The sequence below is a fragment of the Watersipora subatra genome, chromosome 6 (genome assembly GCF_963576615.1).
Source record: "Watersipora subatra chromosome 6, tzWatSuba1.1, whole genome shotgun sequence".
In the NCBI taxonomy this organism is placed as follows: domain Eukaryota; kingdom Metazoa; phylum Bryozoa; class Gymnolaemata; order Cheilostomatida; family Watersiporidae; genus Watersipora; species Watersipora subatra.
In genome coordinates this window covers 48,377,890-48,397,509 of record NC_088713.1, presented here as the reverse complement: position 1 = coordinate 48,397,509, position 19,620 = coordinate 48,377,890, and the positions used below count along the sequence as shown (strand labels likewise).

Below are 19,620 nucleotides of genomic sequence, written 5' to 3'. Positions count from 1 at the left end.
CATATACACTTGCACCTCTCTAGTGCCTTGGGTTGTCCCCCCTTGACTACCAATTTCTACGTATCTACTACTATTTATTTCCTTGGTTTCAAAAGTTCACCAATCTTGACTTGTGTGGCTATTCGTAACATCATGCTTTCTGTCAGACGTATTTGTCAGGTTTTGCCACTTGACATCATCTGAAACATAACTTGACCCAGCAATAATGGTTCTCGGCTAAAACATCTTACCTGGCTTAATACTTCTACACTCCTTAACATGCTCAAACTTACTTTTGAATAACGCATGTACAATAGCAAGTAATTTTAGCTGCTTCAACTCAGTTAATCCCATTAAGTTCGTGCTCAATCCTTTCACCACATAAAGTTCAGCATCTACATGTCTGTGTTTACTTTCCACTTACTTACTATTACACTTCCAACCACTTTTAACTCACTACCATCAGCAGTTTCTACAACAGTTGACGGTTTCTTTAAACGTAAATTCAACTTGTTAGCTGTTGCCTCGATTACTGTTGATAACTAAATTTGATAACTATTGATACTATTAGTCCCAGTATCAAGCATAAACTCCACATTTACTCTATTACCTTTTAAACATGCACAATTCTCCATCCTAGTCAAGCGTCATCATCATATTTATCTTGGAACTAGAGAACCTGACGCTTCTTTCCTTTATATCATTACCTTTTGTCCTACCGACTCGTCTCAAGCCTCTCCTTGTACCTCTCCCCCTCAAGCTTATCCATACTATTGTCCCTGTACCTACTAACTTGTCTCTTGCCTGGCGGATGCTTTCTCGGCCCCTGTACCTCTCTCTACTACTATCCCGGCTACCGTACCGCTCATAGCTGTTATCGCCGCTAACTCCTGACCACCTGCTGCTACCTCATCTGTCGTAACCTACATCTCCTTCTTTATTCCTACAACAACGAGATACATGTCCTTGTCGCCCACAAAAAAAATTTAATGGAGGCTACTACCTCTGCAATTGTAGCAAACTCTATCTCTACTACTCTCTCTACTGTTTTCTCTAAATCTAGAGACATACTTTTTTTGCTATTTTCGCTATACTTTCTACTGTCACTGTCCTTGTTACACTCACTACCTTGTTTCTTATAGCTACTAGTATCACACTCCTCACTACTATTACCATTGTACCTTCTCCCATTCCTAAGGCTACTTCCTAGGGGAAGATCTACCTGCTGAATCGTAGCTTCCATCTCTACCGTTAATCCGGTACTGCGCACGGCTATCAAACTCTGCCACTTTTGCTACCTTCATCTTAACCTAACTTTTTAAGTCAGCACTTCTACTCTCAGTTCTCAAGAATCTATCCAAATTGTTTGCCATCTCACGAGCCCTCAATGCTTCATGAAATCACTCCCAAGTCAGATTGGAATTCGTCTTCAAATGTCTACTTACTTCTCCATCTTTTAATCCGTTCACTGCCACTATAAGGGCAATCCTTATCCTACCATCATTATTAGCTACCTCGGCATATCTGCTTAAACTCTCCACCCATTGTAAGTACGCTCTATCACTTTTTCCAAATTCCTGCCTAGCCGTCAGAAACTTACGCCCCTTTACAAACATAAGGGGTCTTGTCTACCATAGTAACCCCGCAAATTCCCCACCGCCTTTTCACAAGTAGAATTTGCACCATTTACATTGAACCCTGCACTTCTCTATACCATTCTACCGTTGTGCCCAATAGCTCTCAATAGTGGCACTAACCTAGCTCTACCTTTCATAATAAGGCATCTATTGCCACCTTTACCTTTGTAACCTCTTCTCTCAACTGAAATCTCAATACATAAATTAATTTATTCTTTAAATTTCTCCCACAAACCATCACCATGCTCACCAAACACCAACTTCAAGTAACCAATCTCTATCCCGACACAAAACAGTGTATTTCTTTCCTGCCACAAGTTTACTCTGCCCCACGCGTATATATTTTTGGTAATCGTCACCTTCTTTGAACACTTAACAAATATCTACACCTTTCCAACACCGAGGCTTCACGACCACAACACCTCAAAGCCTTACAACGCTACCCTACCGCACATCACCTCACCTGCACACCCGTGAAAGGGTCTAATAAAATGTTAAACTTACACCGAAACCAGAAAATTATTGCTAACAATAACACACAAAAAATTAGAGCTTTGTCAATTGCGCCATGTTGTGTAGATATATGCACTTACATGAGATTGAAGCGAAGAAGCCCAAAACAAATCCTGTCAGCCACGCCATGCTGTATAAATATGTACACTTACATGTATTGATGTGAAGATGAAGAAGAACGTCTGTGTTTCGTTACGCTTCCTTATATCTTCCCCATACTGCCTTATACTGCCTAATCTACGAGTTTTACCCACTAGCCATATCCAGCTTTATCCACTCAACGTAATTACCAAAACCACCTGTACTACCTTGAGCTCAGACACCAATATAGCATGAGCCTAGCAAATCTCATACTACAACACAACATCATTCTATCAAGTTTGAAAACCTTGACAGTTGTTTTATTTTCTCTGTTAATTTATTTTAATTGCGCAAAACACTTTTCTCATGATATGTAGTTTGATAGTTAGAATGGCAAATTTTGTTACATGTAGACCAAAAATGAACTTTTTAGTCTAAAGACTTTTTTATTGCTCGGGCAACGTTGGTTGGTACAGCTCATCTTAATATATGATTACATCTACTATATAAACGACGATCGTTGTCTGTGTATCTGTTTATGTATGTGTCCACCTCATAGAGCGGTCATTTGAAACGAACTGAATTAATACGTATGAGTAGTAACAGTAAATAAATTATAGAGCGGTCTTTCTTTTTCCATTCGGTCGCACGAAGCCAACTGAAGCAGTGCTAAATACTGTTACAGTATTTCGGACTATTAGCTGCTGCTTTTTTTCTGACGATTTGAGCCAAGCGGCTTATAATGAAGTGCGGCAATTCTGTGGTTTTGCTTTTACCGCTAGGGTGCATTCACCAAAATCCCCGGTTTGCGCGCCTCTTTACATTGCACAGTTGTACTATTCCGTTTTAAGCAGCAACGTTGCTGCTGTGTTAAAAAACACCATCCTGAGTTCTGCGGCCTACACAAAAGTGCCTATACAGCTATACAAATGTATTACTCATTAAATAAAATAAATTAATGAGTAGTACTGTACATCTACATGTAATTATTTATTTCTGCAAACATGTATCAAAAAGGTTATGTGAAGTTCGTTTCTTGAGCCCACTGGAAAAGATGCTGTTCTCAACGACTAAATTTATACATAAAAAAGTGAGTCATTGTCATTTAATGTTGTATTGTCTATGAATTGCCTCACCTCCACTACATAACCCTTCCACTTGCGTTCATATACAAATTAAGCTATCGGACCACTGCCAACCATTTTGCCAATATTGCTTCATGATATGTATACAATATTTTTTTAAATTTCAAACTCCATCTAGAACTTTTATTTTGGTTATAAGTATCATTTTGCCAACATTTTAACAAACAATGCTATGCAAAAAATCAATTGTATCTATATTTTGTGCATTGGTAAAGCGATGTGAAGTTACAAAGCTAAAACGATCCTCTACAATGTTCCTTATTCTTACAAAGTCATTACTTTCACGACCATCAGAGTCAGTGCTGCTATTGAAATTTAATTATCTGTGTAATCACAAAAATTTGAATTGACTATAGTGTAATCAACATAAATAGTTAATTGTTTTCTATCTCGAACACATTTAATGAATTTGCACAAAAAGTCTTCGTTTTCATATTGGAAAATCTCATGCAAAGGTTCAAAATTAAAATTTCGGCTAATTTAATAGCGAAATTGTAAGACAACACTGTCACTGCCATAAGTCTCAAAGATAATTAGTTATGTTATCAACGAATAATAAAATTCAGTTACTAGCAATTGCTGGGAAAGTCGCAAGAATGTGTCTACGGCGATAGACCATAGAAAACGCATAAATTAGTCTACCTCAGTGAAAGGGTTGAAAACGTTAGAGTTGCCACTGTTTGTGATAGTAAACATGTTCATTCCCTTCAGCAGCTGAGTTACTATTACTTTTTTCTAGCTACAAGTACTACAGATCTACAGCTCCTACAGAACTTGCACAGGCACTCCGAGCGTTGTGATAGGTGACGGTGAGAAGAAAGCGAGCAGTGTATATTACAAAAAAGCACACAATCTCGTCCAATTTTAGAAATGCTTGAAGCAATGCAATGCGTTCCAATAAGCCTACTGCTCAAACGCAAGAACAGATCGATTCCTGTAGAGAAAGGGACCGAATTCGCAAAGCAGCAGCTAGAAGAGCAGAGACTGCAGAGCAAACGCAGCTACGCCCACAACAAAGCGGAACAGCTACTGCATCTGCTAGAAGTGCAGGAACTGCAGAGCAAACACAGCTACGCCTACCACGAAACAGAATAGCAGCTGCTAAAAGAGCAGAAACTGCTGAACAAAAACAGGTACATCGAGAGCAGGTCAGAATAGATGCTGCAGCCGCTAGAAGTGCAGAGACTACTGAACCGACCCAGCAGCGACTCAATTGGCTCAGAGCAGCCGCTACATCAGCCAGACATGCAGAGACCTCCAAGCAGATGCAGCGGCGACAAGAACATGATGCACTAGCTACAACAGCTGCTCGGTGAGCTGAATTTTCTGAGCAGATGAAACGGCGACAACAGCGAGATGCACTAACTACAGCAGCTGCTGCAAGGCGGCGTGTATGGACAGAGAACTTTGCACTTGACTACAGTCCTGCAACATAGTATAGGGCCAAATTTTTCTATGGGATGAATGTCCAAAAATGCACCAGATGTAATGGCTTACGTTGAAAAGGCAAGAGGCCATATATGTAGTTTATATTGTAGATTTTATTGATAATAAATTTTATCAACACTACCACATTACTGCTGCACAGTTTGTATATACCATGTCAAAACACAGGCTATAGACAAAGAGCTGGTGAGTCATGGTTTGTGTTTCCAGCATGTAGAAGTCTCAATTCAATAAATGCTGGTGATAGCTAAGCAGTGCAATAGCAAAATACTTTCTAGAATTTCTTAAAATATGTAAAACTTTTCAATACTGCCAGTTTGACGAACGTCAGTTTGCCTAGCAATGTCAATTTAATTATCAGTTCTGTGTACAAAATTAGGACAATTCCGATTTGAGTGGTTCGAGACTGATGCATTGTAGACTAGCTGTAAAACACATCGCATATTTCCATTGGTCTCTTAATCATTATTGACATGTAGGACTGCATATGTGTATGCAGTCAGATCAGCACAAAAATTTCAGTAGATTGCATATTTGGAGTTGTTTTACAGTATAAAAACAACTCTCAATAAAACTATTGCTTTGCGTAAATCTGTTCCCGACCACGGGTAATGCAGCTAGTGATGTATATAGTGAAAAAGCCTGTTTCTATCTCTTATATTCATATCGGCCATTGCGATAAAAGTCTCGTCCTTCGCGGCTTTATTGGCATATAATATATGCCAAAGAGGTTCTATTCAAACAATCATGAGCAAGTACAAAGTAATACATTATATTACTTTGTTTTTGCTCATGATCGCTTGGATAAAATTTTTAGTCTAGCTACAGATACATTTTTATAATTGTTTCAAATGCTTCCAATAAGGATAATTAAAAATTTGTCATATTAGTTTTCTCTAAATGCTGTGCAAACATTTGAGTACCAATTTCGATTCTGCCAGCCTAAGGTAATTAGGTCGCCAAGTTAACTTATTTCGTCGTAGCCTTTGTATCAGCGAAGTTCTCAATTGCTGCTCACACCGGAAACTAGTTACTAAATAAAATAGCAAGCCACATTTTGGAAAATAATATGTTTGAATATACGGCGAAACCAGCTGTATCCCTTAAAAAGTCATGCACAGTCCACGTTATCTAGTCATTATTAGTATCAATTTGTTAGAAAAAAATTTACTGGTCACATTTGATTAATTGATTTAGGTACAAAACAAATAGTTTTAAGATTTGTCCAAAATAGTGAACGCAAAACAACATCGATTTCTTTGAAATCAATTAACCCACCGATTCTGGCAAAGGGGTAATAAAGCCATGCATACACCTAGTTGGCGGTTTGTGGCGTTGGCTCATCTGTTTTCACTTGTGGCATGTTTAAACTGTCAGATTTTGTCACTGATTTTGTCGAGCACTGACAAATTTGATGAGTCGGCGTCGGTAGGTGTGAACAGAGAGATCGGCGTCGGCACCGATCTTAAAATCAGTGTATGTGCAACCCAGCAGTGCCCGGTTGCCTCAACACATCGGACGCTCATCAGCCAATCAGAAGCTAAGAGCCTCATTAAACTTCAAACCCGCATAAAACACATGAAAAGATTGAGACCACAAAATGGCGGAATAATATCATCATTAAACACACTCACACTCTGACCAACAATCTTGGTACCAGCCATCACCGAAAATTGATCTCAGCGAAGCTATTAAAAACCATTAGCAGTTATATTATAGTAGTGAGTGTAATAATAATAATATTATTTAAATAAATAGTAGTAGACTAGAGTTGTACGTATGTTGATAGCAGTCGTGACAAGCAAACATACACCAAAAAGCTTCTTGCGTACACACAAAACAATAATTAATAACTAGTACTACTACTACTGTTGCTACTACCAACAAACGACAACAACAACAAAATAAATATTATATGAACAAACCTGTTTTTCCTCCTCTATCATACAGACTGTAAGAGCTGCAGCAGCCGATCCTGCCATCAAAAAAATCTCATTGGAAGACTCCATTTGGCATACAGTACTCGCTTCTAGCGGTAGTATTAGTAGGAGCAGCAGCAGTAGTGTAGTACTAGTACAGAATTTTCCACATCAGGCGCGTTGATTTTTATGTGTCCTCGTCTTCACGTGGTCGGGTGAAGGTCAGAACGGTGAAGCGGTGTGATTGGCTGTTTGTACCGACAAAAATAGTTCGATCGTTGCAATGTAAAGGGGAGTCGGTGTCGGAACTGATATGAAAAATGTCTGAAGTAATAGTCTGAGTCAGGGTATTGGCACCTAATCGGAGTCGGTGTCAGCCAGTGTAAACGAACCATTAGTAGCGTGGAGCATAAAGTTGTGGAGATCTTAATATTTGGTTCGTTTAAATTGAGTCGAGCTATGCAAAAGTCCTGTCAATACAGGTCAGATTACAATTCCTAAATTTATGTATCAGACAAGATTTCAGCGCAGCTGGCAACGTGGCTATGATTTATTCAATATACTCTGCAAATCATGTTTTGTATTATTTTCAACATTATTATTTTATTATAATTTTTACAAAACAAAAAACTTTCATCTCTGCAAAAGGTTTTTATTAAAAACACCTATCACATAGTTTCAGCTCGTATAATAGGACAAATTACTCTACTGCAGTAAATTCAACAAAACATGGTTTGTGCAGCACGCATTCATGTTTTTATTTCACGTGTATGGCAGTTCCACACTGACACAACTGCTCCACTGGTGGCACCACATAAACATACGTTACAAATATATGTCATTCATATATATGTCGTTCTAACGTGTATCTACTAAAAGCTTTCAATTTGGAAGTTAGATCGAGAGGGTAAAATTACAAATGAGCAAACGTTTAACAAAGGCATAAGTACGCCAAGCCAACAATTCGAAGCTTCGTTTCTCGGAGCTGAAGATGAACTTGGATCAATCCATTTTCCTCACTTTCTACAAGTGAGAACTGAACATAAATTCTAATCATACAGTACATCTAATTTATCAGCTAAAACTGTCAAGGACGTTTTAAAGCAAATACTATAATTAGATGAAACGATAAAAAAGATATGCAAAGATGATTCTTGATAGCCAAAAGTAATAATTTTACTTATTAGTAGATGTATTAATGAGTAGTAAAATAATTACCGTCAGTTTAGAATATATGTAAAGGATACTCAAAGGTAGAGATAAATTTACCTTTGTTTTCCTATCTTCCTCTGCAGCATAATGTTGCTGACTCCTGTCAGCTCTAACCATAGAATGCCTGCTCCAATCGTTAACTGCTGATGCGCAGAAAACTCTGAGTCACCTTCACTGGAACTGAAAGCTTTGTTAAAATTCTGTTATTCCTCATGTCCATGCAGTGGTCTAGTAATTTAGTAAATTAAATAACGATGCTGATGCTAAATCTAGTAATTAAATAAAATCCCTAACAACGAGAATCTTCCAGATCACAGACGTCGGGTTTTACATCCTTACCATTTATTGTGACCTGTATAAAAGTTTCGTCCTGATGATTGGCTAAAGAGGAGATCTTATATTTATCGCCCGTGGACTCTTTTCCTATAAGTTCACTATAAATCCGTCATGAATAAAGCACCCGCTCGAATCTGAACGTTCCAAAAAATGATCTCATTCAAACGCCTACTGTACTTTTCGGACTATTAACCGCTTCTTGTTTCTGACGATTTGAGTAATGCAGCTTATATAAGGGTGTGGCTATTGTGGTTTTTTCTTTCACCGCTAGGGCGCATCAACCAGAATATCTGGTTAGTGCGCCTCTAGCGGTGAAAGAAAATACAAAACAATGCCTAACGGTCCTGTTCCGTTAGACACTAGGTTAAAAAGCGTCGGTTAATACGAAACAGTGCCGTTAGGCACTGTTCCGTTTTAAACAGCAAAGTTGCTGCCGCGTTAAAAAGCACTGTCCTGAGTTCTGTGGCCTGTAATAAAGGTGTGGCCTATGTATTGTTTTATCATGGATTTTTGAAAAATAAAGCAGATGCCCTTTATATAGGGGTGCGGTTTATAGTCTGAAAATTATGGTATATATCCGGACAGGGTTAGTCTACAAAGACAAAAATGACATCAAATTGTAGTTTATGTTTTAGCCTTTTATTAGTCATAATTTAATATGATCAACTTTTGTGACGCAACCACATCTTTAACAACATCAACCACATTTTGACGGAATTACATATTTAACAACCTTCACTGTGTATAGACCACATTGTAAAGTTTAGTAGCGGTATTCCTTATCATGTACATTAATATCTTTTTGAGGAGAATAATTTATGAGGTAACCAGATCTATTGTGCCCTTTACAATGGATATGGTTGAGGATAGGTTGAGTAGCTATAGAGGTAAATTGTTTACAGTTAGTGACCATTTTAACTTCTTGAACTTTGCACTAAGATATGATTGTTTCACAAACCTGTGTTTACAGATTAGCCCGACTGTTTAGTCAAATGTGTTAGAGCCCAGGCTCTCTTGACATCTTGTGATTAACGCTTATTTTATAGACTAATTGGTTTTGTACTGCATTCTCATTACCTTATCAGCTGGCGTGACAGGCTTGGTTGAATACAAATGATTAAGTGATTTTCAGCATTCATCCTGTGTTTAGATGGACAGATTAGGGGCGTTTCAAACACCACATCTCTGACTATTCACAAAATGAACGAATTATTTTATTAGGCACTGCTTGTGAATGACTAGAGTTCTTCATGCAATTAGTAATAAAACTATTAACAACATAAATATATAGATTGCTGGTTGATACACTTTAAACTGATGACATTAAATGTTGTCATCTAATGTTAAAATCCTGTGTCATTTCTGCAGCTTCCTTGCCTTAAGCGGTAAGAGAGAGGACAATAGATTCTAATACAATTCTATGAAATTGGTCAAATTCTGTACTGAGTCTTACATCTAAATGTTCATGCGAGTATTGAGTAACTATTCACAGAATAAACTGAATTTTTTAAATGAAATTTTGCTTTACTCGCCCTTCATAACGTCTAAAAGTTTTCACATATTGTTCAAGTTCAACAGCACTCTCTCTCTCTCTGTCAAGTGTTGCCTAAGTATTGTAAGTAGGAATACAAGTTTTTAAATTCTGTGATTAGAGTTGTGCCGAGTTACTCAATTCTATTTTGTCAACTAAGATATCGTGATACCAGTAGCAGGCATGATGAGTTTTCACCAAATTTAGGTGTGGCATATTGCTCTTTGCTTGGTGTGTGTTGTATTTGTAGTGGACCTAAGTACCTTCTGCCTGAAGTAAAACTTCTAGGCAGAAGCAAGTCCTTAGATGACTATGAGATCAAAAATATTCTCTTGTCGGATGACCATGAGTTCACAAATATTCTCCTGTTCAGCACTAAAATGCATTTAATCTTTGTTACAGTTCTTATGTCAGATAATAACGCAGATACGCTAAGTCAGTTGAAATACCTAATTGTACCTGGCAATACAAACATGATACTGACTAGCATGCTCTTAGAAGCCCAAGTACTTGCTTGCCGTTGTCATGACAGCAAATTGTTATCTATTTCTCTATGTCAGTAATCTCTAGTTTGTTACCCGCAGCAATGATATACAGCCTCCAAGGATAGCCGATGGCTATCATATGGGCTGGGTTTAATGATGGAGCTCAGTTAGGATTGTGCTAGCCTGGGTTTCGGAGCAAACACAACTCTCGCGGGGCGATCGCGTTGGCTTGTTAGGTTTTAGAAAACACGACTCGCTGTTATCGTTTCATTAGCTCATTCAGTCAGTAGACCTGCGGTTCATAATTGCAAACCTTGAATTTCTACAATGTAGGGGTGATACCTAACCAAAATAATGGATCCATGCAAAATAAAACATTTCAAATTACCTACTTTTACTAATTTTAAAATTGGTAAAAGTCGTAATATATGCTTAAAGTTGAAAATAATTTACCCAAAATTACCCGAACAACGGCTTTTTTTTCCTAGTTTTTGATTAATATGTTGCCACCCCTAATAGAAAATGACAGTCTTTCATCGTTCTCACATTGTTTTACCTGGTCAATAATATGGGACAGCAGGCAAAGCTGTGCAGTGTAGTTTGTATACTAAAAATCTAAATACAAAACCAAATTTGGGCTATTTTACGATTGTGACTATTAATATCACGAATGCTTGTGAATGGCAACTGACTGATCATTATGGTGACAATATTGGAATACTATATTTATTTGATAACAAAATGAATTCAACAGATAAATAAAATAACCACTACAGTCCATAATATTTGTAAATTTACAGGGGGCTTTATTCAGCATATTTGTTTGTTCGAGTGCCGTGTTCGGGTTCATCCCAACAGAGCTCCATCATCAAACCCCGCCCATATGAGAGTCGTCGGCTATCCTTGGGGCTGTATATCATTGCCGCAGTGAGGTTTAATGGAGAGCTTTGCAAGTTGAGCAAATCCATATCACTTTTATAGCCTCGCTATCAATGCAGAATCGGTAGCCACCAAGACTACACATAAATGATCAATCATTTACAACTATTCCATTCAGTATTGACAAATTATCATATAGTGCCTTTGCCAACCTAGATCAAATACTTTCACAAAAGCAGGATTCTGCCCGAAAGACTCTAAGCATGTTTAAATACAACAAAAAGCATTTAAATTTTATAGGTTGGGCAAAATATGTCAGAGTGTCTGCTATCAACTGTGCCCAAGATATGAACCAAGACATATGTAGAAACCACAATGTTACAGGCTACCCTACTCTCATGGTATGGTTCTATTTTGTGATCGTTTCCCTAGCATCACCACTAGCAAATTAAGAAGGGAGGTGACTGTCTAGATTATTGTGTCTTAGTATACGTGCCAGTCCTGAACATGAGTAATCAGTACACGAATTAGTATAGTCCAAGAAATGTATTACGGCACACAATAAAAGTACCAGTGCAATTCAACATAGTACATACGATGCAACTGCTTAGATTGCGCTATTGTTGGCTTTTATCGTTCGTACACTATGGCTACGAATCGTTTCATTTTTAATAATAAGAATTTTTATTTAGCAGCAATTTTTCTGTTGTAAAAAGAGTTGCCATATTTAGCGCAATCAAGTCAGTTGCATCGTATTAACTATGGAAAATCAGCGTTAGTATTTTCTTGCGTGTCGCGTTATGTGCCTCGGACTATAGAAATTTCGAAAGTTGTTAGACTCGTGCTCGCTAATAATTTATTTCTAGCCAATTAAAAGCATTTCAGTGTGCATGCACAGCTCTGACAATTCTGTGAATTTTGGCTGAATAATTCTGTGTTTTTCCTTCATTTCTTGATTTCGGTCAGAACCAGCGAAAAATCGTTACACGTTGCTGTACCTTTAGAATTTCCTACTTTTTTCTATTCTTGCCAATACTTTAAAACCTGTATTTGAATGCCACCTTTATTTGAACGCCACATCTATTTGAACACCACTATGGGAGTAGGCTTGAAAATAGAGAGCCACCCTTTAATTCAACGCCACTTTTACTTGAACGCTACTTCTATTTGACTGATACTATTTGACATTCTCAATCTTTACGAACCCATAATAGCAAGTGATCATCAGAAGTGTACACAAAATGATACTAATAATGACTCAATTACATCAATAACAATTAATTCATTTGTTGTTTCTTTGCATATCGAAGTCTATTGTTTAAGTTTTTACGTTTTTTTCAATAGAATCTTTGATTGCAACGGCGTAGAAATAATTAGTACATGTCTGCAACTGTTTCAGGCTAATAGTTGTTTTTTTAATGCGCTCTGTATGCTTCAACCTATGTGGGAAATAATAATAATACAGACAAACTCGGATAACTCAAACTTTATGGGACCGAATGACAGCGTTTGAGTTATCGGAACGTTCAAGTTATCAGAGCATTTTCCATGTATTTATTAATAGATAAATGTACATATACAAACTATATACATCAAATGCATAGATGGCTTGTTGCAAATTAAAAGGCTTCTACTGTAAAGTTTAAAAACTATTTCATCAGAAAGTATAAAAACTTTTCTATCACTTGAGATTGGTTTGTCGTTTTAGGTGATGTGATTGCCAGGATGTTTTCAGATTAAAATTGGCAAAACTTGATCGCTGTTGAAATGCTCAGAAGAAAAGTCATCTTTTCTTGGTTGAAAAATAGAGCGCCGTGGTGTTCAAATAAAGGTTTTACGTGTATATGAGATTTTTTCAACTCATCAATATTTATGTGACTACAGAGTGTTGTCTTCTGTTGGCAGTTCCTTCCTTCCCACACCAAGGACACAACCTCTGCTTCACTTATCGACAATAAAATTACCTTATCGAACGAAACTCTTTTGAAGTATGTCATCAGTAGAATCAAGGATTCACATCCTGAGGCTATATCCAGGTACCGTGCCCAGTTGCTACTATAATATAAACATTGCTTACTGAAGATTACTGTAAAACCTTCAATTGAACACCATTGCACTCTATTCTTCAACGCTTCATCTATTAATAGTGGCAGTATCACAAGGCAGTAACTTGCTTGAATTACTGATTGTGTCCCGATTTTCTCGGATGTTGGGGTACTCATATGTTGAGGTATGACTGTAAAGTGGTCCCTTCATCAGACCCTTATGTCGGCCCTTACAGCAGCACACTATACACAATCTTTTTATGCTTTTTGAATACAAGTCTTTTTTTTCCAAAAGTGCAGCAAAATCAAATCTTGTCCTAAAAAATATTTGTCGCTCTAGAAAATTATATTTAGTTTTACATAAAACACTAATGCAGTCAACCATGGATAACCTGCCCACAAATAGATCAAATATATGGTTAACTTGTAAGGTTTTGGTTGCTCCCTTTCCATACAATAAATAAATTGCTTTAGATAACTTGAATATAGTATTATTAACATCAGACTCCAACAGTTTTTGTCTCTTTTGTTCACACGGTGACATTTGTAAATATGAAAAAGAAGAGCGTTTGGCGTGATGATTTTTAGCTCGGTGGCTGTCGAGACTGGCATTATCATTTCAGAAGATAATTTCATTCCGAGCAATAGAAATGAACATTTACTTGTAATATGTTGTAGAGGCATCAATATTTAATCATGTCCTTAAAGATGTGGTTGCGTCAAATTTGAGTTGATCTTAAAAGAAAGCATTTTTTTTCTCTATCAGTTGATATGTTGTTTGTTGTGTTACGCGATCTCATTACCAAGATATTTGAAGATTAGAATTTAAAAAAATCTGATCGCGGTAAAAACGCTCAGGCCACAAAAACGTGCCCAGAGTTGCCCAAAATGATGTTACGCGTTATACAACCTGTCTCTTTCTCTTGTATTCACATCGGCTATTTGCGATAAAAGTCTAGTCTTACGTGACTCTATTGGCATATATCTTATTTTGTATTTGCTCATGTTGGCTAGAATAAAATTTTAAATCCGGTAGTATTCTTACCGAATACTACCGAAGTAAAATAAGCAAGCCGTGTCTTTGAAAAGAGTATAGACAGGGATAGAGTTTTAAGGATGAGAAGTCTGCTGCAAACTGGATTTGAACTCACATTTTCCAGTTCTGCGGACATCCGTATACCATATCCAATTCACTACAATATTCTGCAAATCATGTTTTGCATTATCTTCAACAATATTATTTGATTATATAATTGTTACAAGCAAAATATTTTCATCTCGGCATAAAGCTTTTATTAAAAATATTCATCAAGTCGCGGCCACTCATATAGTTTTAGCTGATACAATAAAACAAATTAATCTACTGCAACAAAACATAATGGCTTATGCAGCGCACATTCAAGTCTTTTTTTCTACTTTGGCAGTTTCCACACTGACAAAGCTTCTTTGGCTGGTGGGACGACATGAACATTCTGTAATCAGTAAAACAAATGCAATAAATATATGTCATTCATAGATATGTCATTCTAAAGCGTATCTATTGACAGCTTCCAAATTGGGAGTTAAATAGATTGCGAGTGTAATTTTAAAAACGAATAAACGTTTAACAAACGCACAAGTACGCCAAGCCAACGATCCGAAGCTTTGGTTCTGGAAATTAAAGATTTGCATTGATCAATCGATTTTCTTCACTTTCTACAAGTGAAAAGTAAACATCTAATGTCAAATCATAAATCTAATTTACTAGATAAATATGCCACAGAAAATTTGAAGCAAATGTAGCTAGGTGAACCGATAAAAAATATCAAACTATGACTAGTGATAGCAAAAAGTTACAATTTTATTAATTAGTACATGTATTAATGAGTACTAAAATATTACCTTTAGTATATTCATCAATCTAAGCCATTGTATAGCTAGATGCTAAAGATTAAAAAGAAGCCGTCAATAACTTACTGTACATACGTATCTCGCACGCACAGGAAATTACATTTTAGCCTCAATCAGGGAAATATTATCTGAATGTACACTCAACAGGAAACTCTATAGGAGACTCAAAGTAAAAGATAAATTTACCTCCATTCTCCGATCTTCCTCCGTAGAACTTTAACTACCTGATGCCAAGAAAACTCCGAGTCACCTTCACAGTAACTTTACAGCAATTTTACAATTACATGTATGTTGTTCGCCAATAAAACGGGTCGATCGAGTAATTCATTAAAGTAACGATGTTAATTAATTTAGTAAATATCGATGTCCATGCGAATTAATAATAGAGTAAAATCCCTAAATTTGAGATCACAGACAACGTGTTTTACGAGTGATAACATTTATTACGGCCTATATAAAAATCTTCGCGCTGATGATTGGCTAAGGGAGCGACCTCATATTTATCGCTCGTGGTTTCTTTTCAGATATATTGCTTGTGACGTCACGAAAGAAGCACCCACTGGAACGTGAGCTTTTTAAAAGAGGGCCTCATTCAAACGCGTATATCTCTGGACAGGGTTGGTCTACAAAGACAAAAATGGCATCAAATTGTAGCTGATGTTTTAACCTTTTATCGGTCTTAATTTCATTAAATCGAATTTTTTGACACATCCACATCTTTAAATGCTTTTGGTAACAATCTCACTGAAGATTTGAAAAATGACATTTTACAAGACATTTGCTTTGCAATAGAAAGAGTTGAACCTACAGGCCAGTTTGAAATCTTTGAGAATGTTGTAGCGGGAGAACAAAACCTATGAGCAATATCATAACGGGAAAGTTTATTAAAAGTGCAGTGCTGACATAGGTTAAAAAGAAAGAGAGGATAAGGGCGCTGTTTGACCTGAGTTTATCAAGGCTAAGAGATAGTTCAAGGTGACACTGATCTGGATGGTGTGTTATTGATTCTGGTAGAGAAGTTGATAAAGATTCAGAGCTTGTTGAACCTGATCCACTTACAGTAGCAGGTCTGAACGAGGCTTCAGATGTTTTATAGTCACTAGAGAGTTTAAGAACTATTATAACAGTTTAAAGTCTGTAGCTATACTCAGTTGCACTGTTGATTCTTCTCAACCAAACATCTTATTACAGACTACACTTGATAAGTATTTCAAATGTAACAACTGATCAACTGTAAAACATGCTTTGTTGAAATGGTCTTATTTTACCACCAATAATGTGCTTCTGTATTTCTATATTGTTGGTGTATATACATGTATCATCTGGTAAATACACATACTCATGACAGTGCATGGATAACTTGATTGCTCTGATAGACCAAACACCTTCACTCAGTCCCTTTAAGTTTGGGTTATTCATGTTCGACTGTACTTTTTATCAGAAATGTATTCTTGCAGGCCGTACACTCCAATACCAGAAAGGGATGGAGATATAACCACACAGTTCATAGACACTCTGGTCACTGACAAGAAGTGAGTCTTGATTTGTTTATAGTTACTGCACATAAGCACATATTGTATTTTTGTTGGTATTTCATTAAAAAGTTTAATTTGTGTGATTTTTTAAACTTGCATAATTTGAAACTTGTGACATTTTATTGAAATTAATTTCAAGAGCTCTGTAAATCATTTGAATTACTTTTAAGGGCAATGTCGTTAACAGTACAAAGCAGGGATGGCATTTGTTGTTTGAAAAGGTGTTATCGACTATCGTTGGAGTTGTCCCACCGATAGCGACGGTATCGAATTAACAATGAGCAGACACTGTTCACCGATAGTTATCGCGTGACTTGGCAGCTGGTAAAACTATCGTATTATCGTGCCTGAAAAGATCGAGGATTGTGGGAAGGGATAGGAAAAAGTGTTAGAGTTATCAGAGCGTGCAAGTTATCAGAGCACTGTCATAAGTCCATGTATTTATTAGTAGATAAATGTACATATGCAAACTATATATAAATCAAATGCATAGATGGCTTGTTGCAAATTAAAAGGCTTTTAGTGTAAAAATTAAAAAAATTTCATCAGAAAGTATAGAAACTTTTCTATCATTTGAGATTGGTTTGTTGTTTTAGGTGATGTGATTGCCAGGACATTTTCAGATTACAATCGCCAAAACTTGATCGCTGTTGAAATGCTAAAAAAAGACGTCTTTTTCTTTTGAGCATTTTAACCAAAATCAAGTTTGCCGATTTTTCTTTAAAACACTTGAATTACATAATTTTTTTATCATATATTTCATATATACATCAGAGTCTTGACTTTCGAATGAGCCATTGTTTGACATGGTGAGACAGACATTGGTTGATGTTGATAGGATTTCCCCAAAGCTCTATACCGCAGAAATGTTCAATGGTATAAGCTCGAAACTTGTGACATCACAATTTCCATATTTGGTGTAGTGTGCTCTTACCGCTTATTTTATCGCTTACCGCTTATATTTATCAAATTTTATCGCTTACCGCTTATATTTATCAACAACGATAATTATGGTAGTGGCAGGCGAATGTATGACAACTCCAGAGAACCAATGAATATGACAAAGGAATCGGTGTCATTTATTAGCTCCCTATGTACAGATTATTTCTATGATAAATAACTCGGATTCCAAGCACTATACCATGTTTTCCCGATGACATTATGCACTTGCCCTCTCTTTTCAATGTGATGTTGAGGGGCACGACTGAGACTAGTTAATTTTAAACATTGCGTGATCTTGCGAAAGTGCAATCGACATATAGTCCAGCAACTGCAGGTCACAATTTAATCGGTGTGATTTCATTACCTTTATCAACGACAGTATATTTATTGAAGCATAGTTAATTAACCCTGAACATGTGTTTGTATTGGTCGGGCGTTAGCGCGAACCCAGGCATTGTTGATTATTTAGAATGTTTGTTTATTATTAGCGCTCTCTGGGTTTAACAGCACCGATTGTCACAGAAAAGCGCAGCCTCAATGGCAGCGAAAGGGATCGACTACCTAAGGCTAAATAATAATTATGACATATACTGGGAACCGCAACCAGATGTTTTTCATTGCAGGACATACTTTTGACACCCTGGTTTTCATAGTTCTATTATTTTTTGTGTATTGAATATGGGCTCATTCAAAAGCCAAGACTGATGTATTGAACTATATAATAAAAAATTATATAATTTGTGTGCTTTAAGTTTATTCGAAGGTTAGCTCACTTTTCCTAGCTTTCGGAGGTCCATCGTTAAGCGGATGTTTGGCAAAATTTGATTTTTGCAAACCTTTAGAAAAGTCGTTAACAAAGATATTTTGACAATGATGGTAATAATGACGCCTAAGAACTACTAAAAGTTTAGTTTTATCTTTATGGCTTGGAATAAAGTGATGTTGTAAAGCGATAACAACTGTCGCAGTAGCCGTTGGGCAAAAAACTGTTCGAGTTAACCAAGTTGAGGTTGAGTTGTGTAAAGCAATTTGTCATTGCGTGGGAACGGACCAAACAAATCCGTTCAAGTTAACCATGTGTTCGAGCTATCCGAGGGCGATAAGTATCAGGTTATATTATTCTTTATTATTCGATAACGATATATTAGTTTCAGATCTTTCTATAGGTTAAAAGTAGGCAACATGTTCATATCGAGAAAGACAACTATCGCAATCGACTATCGAGCTATCGTGCAACCCTAGTATAAAGCTTAAAGGTGATGAGGGTCTAACGATTTGCACTAGCCATGCTAAGAAGCTGAGATATCAGTATTCTTTCTGTGAAGTGTATACTGTAAGTGGTCATCAGAATCTCTTTTCAAAATGTCTCAAAGTGAACGTAGATGAACGAGATGGTTTGTTAGAACTTTCATGCAACCTCATTCCTCAAAATATTTTCTCAAATACAGTGCACCCTCGAGATACGATGTTAATCCGTTCTAAGGTTGGCATTGTATAGTGAAAAAATCGTATGTAGGGGTATAGAAGCCATTGTAATTACATAATGCAAAGAAAAATGGTAAAAATCGTCCAAAATTTTATAAAAATGTTGTCCATATTAAAAATTAGTAACAAAATAATATGTTAATTTTAGTAGCTATAGTTACCTATAGTAGCTTCATTGTATTAAGTGCACCTAGTGATTATAATCTGCAGAACTGTAAAATGCAACATCATGTGTGTACGAAATGCAGTACGCATGGTAAGGAGTTCTTACTATCAAGATGTACGTACAACATAAGCTTTTAATTCACTTCAAATATGTTTATCTTACTAAACACACATTCAAAGTTAGTTAATGCTGAGTTTCAGTATGTATTTTTAACTATTTCATTAAATTTTAACTTTTCATCACTAAAATCTTTTCGCTTCCCAGCTTTTACTAGCCTTTAGCGAGTCTGGTTAAAACCTTTTTAAACCTAACTTGACCGTAAAGGCCGTGCGTTGCAATTCTCAAAATCGGCCTCTCATACACTTCACCATATAATGGTCATCAAAAAATGAAA

The 19,620-nt window shown here is 36.6% G+C and overlaps 2 protein-coding genes across 2 annotated transcripts in view; one reads left to right on the top strand and one right to left on the bottom strand.

Moving 5' to 3' along the window:
- Window positions 1-19,620, bottom strand: part of LOC137398332 (inversin-A-like) — a 334,813-nt gene that overhangs the window by 140,729 nt on the left and 174,464 nt on the right. The window lies entirely within an intron of this gene.
- The window catches only part of LOC137398984 (sulfhydryl oxidase 1-like), a 31,440-nt gene continuing 23,287 nt past the window's right edge, over window positions 11,468-19,620 (top strand). The window contains exons 1-3 of the mRNA XM_068085146.1: window positions 11,468-11,564; window positions 13,069-13,199; window positions 16,556-16,630. Of these exons, the coding sequence (XP_067941247.1) occupies window positions 11,511-11,564; window positions 13,069-13,199; window positions 16,556-16,630 (260 nt within the window). The 5' untranslated portion in view covers window positions 11,468-11,510. The remainder of the gene's footprint in view (window positions 11,565-13,068; window positions 13,200-16,555; window positions 16,631-19,620) is intronic.